The sequence below is a fragment of the Myotis myotis genome, unplaced genomic scaffold, assembly GCF_014108235.1.
Source record: "Myotis myotis isolate mMyoMyo1 unplaced genomic scaffold, mMyoMyo1.p scaffold_m19_p_12, whole genome shotgun sequence".
NCBI lineage: Eukaryota > Metazoa > Chordata > Mammalia > Chiroptera > Vespertilionidae > Myotis > Myotis myotis.
Genome location: NW_023416316.1, coordinates 27,631,011 through 27,643,390, shown reverse-complemented (window position 1 = coordinate 27,643,390; position 12,380 = coordinate 27,631,011). Strand labels below are relative to the sequence as shown.

The 12,380-nt window shown below is 50.7% G+C and overlaps 1 protein-coding gene across 1 annotated transcript; it reads left to right on the top strand.

Moving 5' to 3' along the window:
* Window positions 1–4,843: 4,843 nt before the first annotated feature.
* CA9 (carbonic anhydrase 9) lies at window positions 4,844–11,417 on the top strand. The gene is made up of 11 exons (XM_036330447.1): window positions 4,844–6,070; window positions 6,877–6,906; window positions 7,135–7,305; window positions 7,444–7,586; window positions 7,671–7,763; window positions 8,772–8,838; window positions 9,924–10,081; window positions 10,271–10,415; window positions 10,541–10,567; window positions 10,994–11,075; window positions 11,209–11,417. Exons 1-11 carry the CDS (start codon window positions 5,749–5,751, stop codon window positions 11,273–11,275), a joined length of 1,305 nt encoding a protein of 434 aa, XP_036186340.1. The 5' UTR covers window positions 4,844–5,748; the 3' UTR covers window positions 11,276–11,417.
* The last annotated feature ends 963 nt before the right edge of the window (window positions 11,418–12,380 follow it).

The window sequence follows — 12,380 nt, the reverse complement described above, 5'->3', positions numbered from 1 at the left end:
TGCCTATTATCCTGGATTCCTAGGAATCTGGGCCCCATGCCAAGAGCCAAGTTACTGTCAGAGACTGAGGTCTCCTCTAGCTCTCTGACATTCTAAAAATTCTGAGAAAGGAAAAATGCTGGTCTTCGATCAGGGAGAAACAACTTGATGGGCTTGGTGGAGGAAAGAGAGAGTTTGGGTCAGACTGTACCTTGGAATGGGTTCCAAGGAGACTGGTGAGACCATATAGTGGGAAGCCTGGTCTCGAGAATGTGGGACGGTTTGCACTAAGATCTCAAGTGAGGAAGGGGACAGATATTCCCATGGTGATTGGTATCGCTGTGAGCCCAGTTGATGAGAACACAGCACAGCACCTGGGGGTGCAGTGGTGGTGGGTGCGTTTGGGTGTGCTGCCAGTATGTGAGGGTGCTGTATAGAGCCTACTGTGAGCTCAGACTGGGGAGGAAGAAGAGGGAAATGTCGAGAAGACACACTGAGTATAATTAGAGACAACTGATTTCCTGGAGACCACGTCTCCCCCAGAGCAAGTCAGGCACACCCCATAGTCTACCTGGAACAGACAGACTCTCTACTCCCAACTCAATCCCCAAAGCCAAAGGAAGGCAGGACCAGTGGGAGAAGGTCAGAAGGCAGCCACCACCTCTCTATTCTTTAATTACCCTCAACCTCTGCTTTCAACTCACTGGATGCTGGAGAAGCCCTAGTGATGCTTTGAACAATAATTATCAGTTATTCCACAAGAATTAAATGCCTCTTATATGCCACATCCTGTGCTAGGCATGGAGATGAAACAATGAATAATGAAATACAGCCTCTGCTGTTATTGATGCTGATAGTCTAGCATGGTAGACATGATAAGGAGTCACCGTAAAGTGAGATAAACATTACAAAAGATGTATAGGCTTTTATGCAGGCAGAAGTGACCCCGTCTAGGAGTCAGGGAAGGCTTCTTGGAGGAAGTAACAATGTGAATTGATACCTGAAGGATGAGCAAAACCTGGTGGGGCAGGGTTGGCAGTAGAGTAGAGGTGAGAGAGACAGCATGGACAAAGTTTGGAGATAACACACACATAGTGCATTCAAGGAACTGCTAGAAGTTCAGTAAGATTAGAGCATAGATTGCAAAGGAGGGAGTGATGAAAAAGGAGACTGGAGAGACAGAGAGAGGCCAAGCCATGGAGGGAATTTATGCCAGCAAGACTATGTAATAAGTAAGACTATTCCTAAGTAATAGTAAACTCAAAGTGGCTAAACAATAAGATATTTTATTAGCTTATGCAACTGAAAAGTCCAGATGCAGGTAGGGTTAGCTTAATCCAGCAACTCAATAATATCACCAAGGATGTAGGATGTTAATTAGACAGGTGTTTATGGATCTGATGTGGAGAAGAGAGTCCAACCCTGGGATACTTGTCTGTCATGACCTTGTAGAAACCATGGAAGTGGATGAAACTGCCTACAAAGACTATGAAGAGGGATGAGGGCAGAAGGCATGAGACTTTCCAACACCAACCCATTTCTTCTCATCCTGTGCTAAAAATGGCTAATATCGGTTCTAAACGGCTAATGTCATAGTGGGCTAAATGGTGGTCCCCATAAACATATGTCCATATCCTAACCCCAGCAGCCTGTGATGATGAACTTATTTGAAAAAGGGGTCTTTGCCGAAGCCGGTTTGGCTCAGTGGATAGAGCGTCGGCCTGAGGACTGAGAGGTCCCAGGTTCGATTCTGGTCAGGGGCATGTACCTCGGTTGCGGGCACATCCACAGTGGGGGATGTGCAGGAGGCAGCTGATTGATGTTTCTCTCATTGATGTTTCTAACTCTCTATCCCTCTCCCTTCCTCTCTGTAAAAAAAATCAGTGAAATGTATTTAAATTTAAAAAAAAAAAGGGGGGGGGGTCTTTGCAGGTGTAATTAAACTAAAAATCTTGAAATACGATCATTGTGGGTTACCTTGGTGGACCCTAGCCAATGACATGTTCCTAAAAGGCACCAGTGGGGAGACAGGGAGAAGGCCCTGTGAAGCCGGAGGCAGTGATCAGAGTTATGCAGCCGCAAGCCACGGAATTCCTGGAGCTGCCAGAAGCTAGAAGAGGTTCTAAAGCTTTCAGAAGGAGCAGGGCCCTGCCAACACTTTGATTTTGGATTTCTGGCTTCCCGAGAGAGAAAAATTCTGTTGTTCTGAGCCACCCAGTTGGTGGTAGTTTGTCACAGAAGTCCTATGAAATAACACAGATGATGAGGTCGGCCAGAACTACAGGTCAGCCTCAAGGCCCCAGAAGGGCTTTGATCTGTCTTTGCTTCTAATCCATGGCTGGGGAGTGGGAGGCTTTTTCTCCTCCCCACCAGCGAATAGCTCCCTCCTTGCGAACAGACCCTAATGACCAAAGACTTGGCCTTAACTAAGGTTGTGCACCAGGTGGGGGGGCCCCAGTCGATCAGTCCTGAGTACACTCTGTCCCAACCTGGGGAGGCTCAGGGAACAAGACTCTGGGAGCTCAAACCTGTTTTGGAGCTTGGCAGACTCCCAGCTGGGAAGGTACGATCCCAGGTCACAGTCCACATTCCCCACCCAGACCAAAGACACAGTCACACACAGAGACAGAGAACTCAAGAGAGAGGCAGCACCACGCAGAATGGCATTTGGAAAGTCAGGGAGCTATAACAAAGAGAGATCTGCACCTGGACACAGCTCTGGACTCTGAACTACTGAGAGAAAGCAGCAGAGAGGGCAGGGAGATGTGTGGACACGCAGAATGGCACAGAGAAATATGCAAAGAGATCCTGACAGAGACCTAAAAAGGAAAAAGATGGAAACATTCAGACTATTTGGAAAGAGGAAAAATGAAATAGAGCTGGGACTAGTGTTGAAGAAAGATGTCCAGACGTAAGGACCCCAGACTCCAGTTAGCATGGTGTTTCTGTCGCCTGTGCTTCCCAGAACCTCTCCGCCTCAACTAGATTCCTTGTTTCCACACTCCATCTTGTCCAGGTCCATTCAATATAGATATTCCCATGGACCTGCCATGTATCAGGGGCCAACCAGGGTGCTGACAACACAGCTGACCAAGTCAATGAGGTGACCATCCAATGTGCACACTGGGTCAAATTGCCATCGATGGAGGGCTCTTAATTTGGCTCCAGAAATGGCAATCTAGAGTCTAGATGGTTAGACTAATTACTTTCTAAAATGACTGCTTCAAGAACAGCTGTTGTTCAGCCATGTAAGCTTTTGGTATACAGTATAGCAGTCACTCTGACAAGGCATAAAGTGGGGTGCCATAAAAATGTGGTATCATAAAAAGCATGGGGTCCTGGGGACGAGGAGAACCTAAGGCCTTAGACTTAAGACCATAGAACTTAGCTCCTTTAGCTAAGCTCCTCTGACCCCCAAAATGCCTTTCAAAATTAAAAAAAAAAAAATGTGGTATCATGTTCCTGGAACAGTTGCAGTTCAACATGCACAGGTCATTGACGACGAACTCCTTTCCCTGAGGGCAAGGAAGTCAGCTTAGTCAATTTGGTTTTCTCAAGTCCAGGCAAGGTGATCTGCAGAGAGAAAAATGCTCAATAATGACTATTGAATAAAAGAATGACTCAATCAATCAAATACTGAACCCTGCCTTTATGGAGCTAAGGTATTAGAACAGATAAAGCATCATAAATCATCTTAATATGAATAAGATGGTGGGCAAGGTTATTAGTGAGGGCAGGTTAAGCACTGTGGTGGCTGAGGCACCAGAAATCTCTTCCTTTAGTGCAGAGTTAATCAAGAAAGACTTCCTGGAAGAAGTGGCCTTTGAGCTGAGCCTTGAATAATAGAAGGGATTTAGACAGGGGAGACAGTAAAACTATTTAACATGGTAGTGGGTGTACAAACACTGATCCATCTGAGTGGAAGCTGGCTCAGGCATTCTAGTGGGATTCTGGAGCCCTGCTGTGATAAGAGGTCATGAGGGGGTTGGGAGAGTCCCCAGGAAGGAGCTGGGGTAGCAGGAGCACTCTGGAGTGAGGGGCTGGTTACCAACAGAATTAGAAATGTTTCAATATATTTAATTACCTTTTACAATCACACAGATGCACAATACCTACTGAATGTTAATTTCAGATATCAACCTCCTGTGATGGCCTTACTCTGATTTGCTTTGTTGAAGCCATAGGGGCCTTACTACAATGTGAGCTACAGAACAGTAGAGGCTGTTTCCAGTCCAATGCTGTATCCCTAGGGCCTAGAACAGTACCTGGAGGATTGGAGGAGGGTCAATAAATGTTTGTTAAATGAGTAGGCAGAGACTGGGAACCTCAAGCCCATAATGGGGTCCTCTCATTTGTCTCCTAGCACCCACTCTTCCCCTCCAATCCATGCTCCACACCAGTCCTCAACATCACCTAATATGGGAATTGCATTCTGTCATTCTCCCAAAATATTTGATGCCTCCCCTTTGCCCAGAGTACCATCCTCCCCATCGTTATTACCGAATTGAACTTCTACTTCTTCACAGCCCTGACCGAATCTTCCTACTTCTGCATTACCTTCTGAGGCAGAACCAACTCTCTCCCCTAAATCTTCTGGTAGTGTTTGCTCTCACTCCCTGGACATGAGCTCCTCAGGAAAGCAGCTGTGTCTTAGTCATACTTCTAGCCCGGTGCCTGACATATGTTATATGCTAAATCAATATTTGTTACCTATAAGAGTGAATGGCTGCCCTGGCCAGTGTGGCTCAGTTGTTTGAGCGTCTCCCGGTGCACTTGAAGGTTGCCGGTTTGATTCCCAGTCAGGGCACATGCCTGGGTTGCGGGCTTGATTCCCAATAGGAGGCATACAGGAGATAGCCGATCAATGATTCTCTCTCATGGATGGTTCTATCTCCCTTCCTCTCTCTCTAAAAAATCAATGACATATTTTTTAAAAATCAATTAAAAAATTTTTAAAAGTGTGAATGGAAGGCATTCCCAGTACTGAGAACTATATGAAGGAAGGCAGTCATTTTGGGGAAAAATGAATGGTTTAATTTGGCTGGAATATGAGGGACAGTAGGAAGAGATGAGATGGGAAGGTATCTTGGGTAAGATTTTGCAGGGATATGGAAGTCACCTAGAGAGAGAAGATGGGCAGATGGAAGATACTTTGATAGACCGTAGGAAGTCAATGAAAGTTTTTGAGCAGAGGTGTAGTATGATGAAAAACAAATTTACTTTACACCCATCAGAGCCCCTCTCATACATATACTCAGTTTTCCATTCATACTCAAATTAACCCCCCACCTACCCATCCACTCCCCTCCCAGAGCTCCTGCGGCAGCTTGCCCTACCCCTTCACCAGCTCCCTGGCTGGGCAGGGGATGCACATATGGTCTGCTCCCCTCTCGCTGTCTTTCCCCTTCCCTGCTTGGGGCTGGGAGGCAGGCCAGGGTTAGCTGAGGCTGGCTGGCAGGCAGCCTGGTGGTGCCAGGGAAAGCCTGCGCAGTGCCAGGTGGTGCCTTAAGTTCCAGGCTTACACCATGACCCCGATAACCTTGTGCCTACGCACACACCTGCCCTCACTCCACCCCAATCCGGGCTATGGTATGGAGGAGGGGGCACAGGGCCAGGCAGAACGGAGGGACTTTGGCTCCATCTCTACAAAAGGGAACTCTGTGAGTCAGCCTGCTCCCCTCCAGGCTTGCTCCTCCCCCACCCAGCTCCTGTTTCCAATGCACGTACACCCCGTACACACCGTGTCTGGGACACCGTACAGTCAGCCACATGGCTCCCCTGTGGCCCAGTCCCTGGCTCCCTCTGCAGATCTCAGCTCCTGCTCCAGGCCCCACTGTGCAACTGCTGCTGCTACTGCTGCTCTTGGTACCTACCCATCCCCAGCGCCTATCCCGGATGCAGGGGACTCCCTCCATGGGAGGAGATTCCTCTGGGGAAGATGATCCACTGGGCGAGGAGGACCTGCCCAGTGAAGAGGATCTGCCTGGAGAGGAGGACACGCCTGGAATGAAGACTGAAGCAGAAGAGGACTCTCCGAAGATAGAGGATCTACCCACTGCGGCTCCCAGGGACACTCACAGGAACAACAAAGGTAAGCGGTCATCAGCCCTCCAAATCTAGGCTCCAGGAGGTGTGTGCTTCCTTTCACCAAACTCCCGCCCAGGCAGGGATTGTTCAGGGGAGAGGAGCCTGTTCGCCGACAGTGGCCTTTCCCGAACTCAGGGTTCCGGTGATACCAGACCCTTTCCCCTTTCAGAGCTAAAAGAGGATGGTGGGGAGACAGGAATGAGGCACAGATGGAAAGAGATAGTGGGAAGAGGTGGGAACGAAAGGGGAAGGTTGGAGAGGAGAAAGATACTAGAAACATGGAAAGAGAGAAAACGTAGGTAGGGAGGAGTAGGCATAGGTAGGGAGGAGTAGGCGTATGAGGGGAGCGAAGAGGAAAGAGGGGGGGCTGGGGGGAAGCGCAGGAGGGCTTGTGGAGGTCACCTCATCCTCAGCTTGCAGGTGAGGAAACAGACCTGGGAAGAAGGAAGTAGCCAGTAGGGGCCCTGGCACCCTGACTCCCAAGCCAGGAACTTTGGGAAAAGAGTTGGAGACCAGAAAGGAAAGAGGGATGAGTGGGGAGGAGGGACAGGTAAGGGAGAAAGGAAAGATGCTCTACTGATTTGGGCCTGGGGCTGAGGCCTTCCGCCGCCCCTCCCCGTTTTACTAACACAGTAGCTGCAAACTGGAGGGCCCTTAGGATCTCAGCTTTAGGCATTTCTGTTCCCTGCGATGCCTCTGTAAGGCGTCTGGGTTTGTGAAGCCCGGCTAGTGGGGGGGCCCACCTCGTTCTGGCCAGCGGGGAGGGTCTGGGCTCAAAGATCGCACTCCTAACCCTTCTCGTTCACGCAGGGGATGACCACAGTCATTGGCGCTATGGAGGTGAGACAACCGCCCCGCCCGCACAGACCCAATCTGGGCACCCACGCCTCCTGATCTGACCCCCAACCATAACTCTAGTCCTGGGCGACCCACCCACCGCATCCACATCTGCCCGATTTCTATTTCCCGCCCCAGTGTCTTCAGACTCCACCTCCTCACTTTTCCTATCCCACTTCCCTAAAAGTTCCTGATCTTATCACTAGACTCCTGTTCATACTCCCACCACAGGCGACCCGCCCTGGCCCCAGGTGTCCCCAACCTGCGCCGGCCGCTTCCAGTCCCCGGTGGACATCCGCCCGGAGCTCACGGCTTTTTGCCCCGCCCTGGGGCCCCTGGAACTCCACGGCTTTGAGCTCCCGCCTCTCCCAGAACTGCGCCTCCGAAACAATGGCCACACCGGTGAGGCGGGCCCGGGCGGAGCCTTAGGGAAGGGGCGGAGCTCCCTGGTTCTCGGGTACAGTCCCCGCTATGCTTGGGGACTAGCTGGCTCTCGGGGGCGCGGAGCCCACTCACCGGCTCACCGGCTCTCCCTCGCAGTGCAGCTGACTCTGCCTCCCGGGCTGCAGATGGTCCTGGGTCCCGGGCGGGAGTACCAGGCCCTGCAGTTGCATCTGCATTGGGGGTCTGCGGGTCGCCCCGGCTCGGAGCACACGGTTGGCGGCCACCGTTTTCCTGCCGAGGTGAGCGTGCAGCTGTCTGCAGCGGGGCGAAGGGGGGCGCTGGCGAGGGGATCTTGCCCATTCCTACCCACCTGTCCTCTCCAGATCCACGTGGTTCACCTCAGCACTGCATTTGCCAAAGTTGACGAGGCCTTGGGGCGCCCAGGAGGCCTGGCCGTGCTGGCCGCCTTTCTGCAGGTACGAGCCCTGGACGTCCCCCACACCCGTCCTCCCCATGCCCCCAGGCTCAGTATATTTGCCCCGGGAGACCCATCCCAGCACACTCACCCTGGCACCTGCTTATCCTCATTCACTCATTAGTTCATTCATTCAACGCCACTGTGAGGGAGGCACTGGGCCTAACAAAGGATTCGGAAACCGTGGGTCCTTGTCTCTATGAGTCCACAGCCAGTGACGGCGGCCCACAGGTAGACATACACCAAGGACAGTAAAAGAGGTGGTCAGGGAAGGCTGCTCGGAGGAGGTGAAACGTGAAGACTTCACTAGGGGAAAGCAAAGATGTTCATGCAGAGCAAATGGTATGTGCAAAGACTCAGAATATGGCCGACTCGGGGAATGACAGATGCAGTAAAGGGGACATCCAGAGGAGTGATTTCTTTAATGCCCCGATAACAGTAACACTCCCCTTGTGAAATGCCATCAAGTCTAGAGGAACATTCAGTGACCTCTTTTCTTTGGACCTGTAACGATTAAGACTACATACACAGTGACTAGAGGAAGCCGGTAAAATGAAGAGACGTTGAGACACGTGCTAGGCTCATTCACACCCTAACTGCCTCCCTAACGCCAGCCTCAAAGTGCAAAGTTCAGAGAAGCGCCTCGGAAATAACGTGTCCTTGCTCCAAGTCAGTCACATGAATTATTAAGGTGAATGCAGAGGTAACATGAGTACAAAGGCCATTCTGGTTTTCAGGAGTGGGGCCCAGGTCACCAAGGCCTTATGTCTTCGTGACCCACCCTCCGCCACCTCTTCCGCCAATTCGCTATTGCAAACTAGCCTGCAGCGCTTGTCGGCTTCGTTTGCAGAGTAAGTCAACTCTGAGTAATAATACAGAAGCTTTAGTGTTTCCCCCGGCATTCTCAGAGCTGAGAAATGAGGGAGGACTCTGGGAACCCCACCTCACCTTCAGGCCTCTAGCCATGGCCCAGATGCATGTATTACCTTCCTGCACTGTCATCTCCTAGGAAGGCCCAGGAGAAAACAGCGCCTATGAGCAGCTGCTGTCTCATTTGGAAGAAGTCGCCGAGGAAGGTACGGAGATGGGGTCTCTCCCGCAGGCAGAGGGTTGATGTGTGAGCTGGACGACGATGATCTTGATAATAACTATGAAGTTGGACAGAGGCAAACACGCAACAGCAAACTTCCGCCCACAGGTCTTATGGTTTAAAACCAAACACCGAATAAAAAACCAAAATAAGGCAAAAACCAAATAAGACCAAAAACAAAAATGTGTTTGGAACTTCTGGAGTTGAGTCTGGGGAGCTCAGATTTTTCTGAGAACTATCTATTCTTCATAAGCCTCACATATTTTTATATTTATTTATTTATTATTTTTTATTGAAAGGCTGCATGGCTTGGAAGTTCATTTGTAGCCAAGAGTCCTCAGGTCCCCACGGGGAGCCAGAGATGGTGTGGAGCTATGGAAGTCAAAGAGGAAGGGAGAGAGAGAGATAGAAACATCAACGATGAGAGAGAATCATTGATCGGCTGCCTCCTGCATGCCCCACATTGGGGGTCGAGCCTAAAACCCGTGCATGTGCCCTGACCAGGAATCGAACCTTGACCTCCTCCTGGTTCATAGGTCAATGCTCAACCTCTGAGCCATGCCGGCCAGGCAAGCATCACATATTTTAAATATGTAAATACTTTTGTTGGAAATCTTTTTCTTCTTAGTCATTCTGGGTCATTTTAAATCTCACCCAGCTGGATGTTAAGTTTTGCTAAAATACAAGGAGCTGTGCTTTTCCAGTTTTTGTGTGTTTTTTTATGGTTATTTATATTTATTTACAAGTTCTTCAGCTCATTTTCCTTTTTTTATTTTCTCTGAGCTTCACTGTGTGGTCCAGCATGTACCATAGTATGCAAAGTGAGAATGAAGACTCAGAGGGAGCAACTAAGGTGCAATTCTCTCCCTCTGCGCGGCTCCAGAGCCCTTCGCTTCCCCCTGAGTTGTCTTGTGCTGAGTTTGGGGAAGGGATGCACTTAGTGAAGAAGTGGTCTCAGGGGACTGAGTCAACGTGGCTTCCGGGATATGAAACTGTATCCCTATCCCTATACCCAGAGCTTGGGGGGGGGGGGGCATCTAGGTGAGATTCCAGCACAGGTCCTCTCCACAGACTCAGAGACTTGGGTGCCAGGACTGAACATATCTGCACTGCTGCCCTCGGATCTCAGCCGCTACTTCCGATATGAGGGGTCTCTGACCACACCCCCCTGTGCCCAAGGAGTCATCTGGACTGTTTTCAACCAGACAGTGAGACTGAGTGCTAAGCAGGTGGGGCTGGAATGTGTTGGGATGTGGGGATGTGGGGGAAGGGTTGTAGAAAGAGGAGGCATAAGGAAAGGGTGGTGTGGGAGAGAGAAGGGGCATGGAGGGTGGAGACCTGAGGTACTGTCTGTGAATAGGCCTCTGATCCGCTTCCTTGTCTTGGGCCCTCCTTCCACTGCCTAATGGCCTCCATAGCTCCACACCCTCTCTGACTCCCTGTGGGGACCTGAGGGCTCTCGGCTGCAGCTGAACTTCCGAGCCACGCAGCCTTTGAATGGGCGAACGATCGAGGCCTCCTTCCCTACTGGAGTTGAGCGGACTGTTAAGACTGTTCAGCCAGGTGCGGCTTTGTCTGTGCCCCGTGTCACTGTTGCCCAGCCCAGGTCTCTCATCCTCCCCTGTGCCCTCATTTGTCTGTCACTGGAGGTCACAGGCCCGGCTCTAATGTCTCCCTTTTCTCTTCAGCCCACCTGAACTCCTGCCTCGCTGCTGGTGAGTCTGCCCCTCTCCTCCGGCTCCTGATGCTGGGGACAACCCTTGGCACAGTTTAGTCCCAGGGACTAGTCAGGACCACATCTACTGCCCTTCCTTTTCTGCAGAACAGACCTCCAAACCCAGCAGGATAGAGTGTCAGGTCATGGTGGGGGGTCCTTTATTGTCCCCCACGGCAAGAGTTGTTCAGAATGAAGCTCCAAAAATCTAGCACGTCTTTTTCCCAAATGACCTCTTTGACTTCATTTTTAGGGAGGAAGAAAGGTGCTTATTTCCCCCCCTTCTTGCGTATCCATCTCCATCCCTTTGCTGGTCTCTTCTAGCTGGAGAACTTAGGGCTGGGTTGGGGGTACAGCATAGGGAAGTAGGCCCTGAGGGGACCCTACTGGCTCTCACACCCTGAGGCAGCCTCTCCTCTCCCTACAGGTGACATCCTGGCCCTGGTTTTTGGCATTCTCTTTGCTGTGACCAGCCTTGCCTTCCTTGTGCAAATGAGAAGGCAGCAAAAGTATGTATTGTACTGACCCTGTCCCTCAGGCACAACCCCCACTTCCTGTGTGGAGTCCAGAACAGCTTCATGCAAATTGCACAAATGAGCTGGTCCTGGGCCAGTTTTCTGATTAGGCTTCCCTGTCGTGTAGACATCCAAGTGGGACCAAAGGGGCCGTTAGCTACCATCCAGCAGAGGTCACCGAGACTGTGGCCTAGAGGCCTGGAACGTGGAGAATGTGCAGAGAAGCCAGCCAGAGGAATCTGAGGGGAGCTGGAGACTTTGGTCTGTCCTGCCTATTACACCACTTCCTTTTTAGTCACCAAAGATTTTTTTAAAATAAATGTTTCTAATAAAATATGTGGAAGGTAGCTTTGTTCCCCAAATCAGGATAGTGTATCCATTTCCTACTGCTGCTATAACAAAGTATCACCATCTCAATGGCAATGTGAATTCATTCACTTAGACTTCTGGAGGTGAGAAGTCCAAAATGAATCTTAAGGGCTAAAGTCCAGGTGTTGGCAGGCCTGGACATTGATCAGAGAGTGTTTCCCTGTCCTTTTCAGCTTCTGGAAGCTACACATTCCTTGGCTTGTGGCCCCTGCATCACATTGCGCCATTGTCACATCTCCCGCATCCACTCTTGACCTTTTTGCCTCCCTCTTCTAAGGACCCTGATGGTTACATTGGGCCTATTCCAATAACCCAGGATGACCGCCCCATCTCAAACATCTTAGCTGACTCCCAAGGTCCCTTTCCCATGCAAAGTCACATTTCACAAGATTAGGGTGTGAACATCTTTGGTGGTGGGGGGTCATCTGCTATCAGGAAGGGGGCAGAAATCACTGAGATTGTTGAAATGGTCGTGTGTGTGTGTGTGTGCGCACACACGCACATGTATGTGTATGTAGACCAGTGTGTATAACTGGGAGTGGGGCAGGCTCAGCATCTAGGCTTAAATCACATTGAGGCTTTCTCCTGCTCAAGTAAAATCTGTGTAGCTTTGCAGTTTTGTCTTCAGCTTAAGTTGCCGAGCTCAGGCACCTGCTGGAATGGGGCAGTGGTGCTGACAGCAGCTCCTTTGCCCTTTGGGGAGTCAAGGCCAGAATGTAACCCCAGCCCTCTGGGTCTCTCTGCTCCACACAGCCTGGTCGCCGCCCCTCCTAAATGAGCCCCCCCCCCCCCCCCCCGCTACCATCAAAAAGGAAGTCTCATCATAGAGCATAGACCCAGGCCCTGCTCCTCAGGGGCCCTTCAGACTCCATTGCTCCCCTGAGGCATCATCTCAGCCTTCTCCACGTTGGAAAACTACCACCACCACTG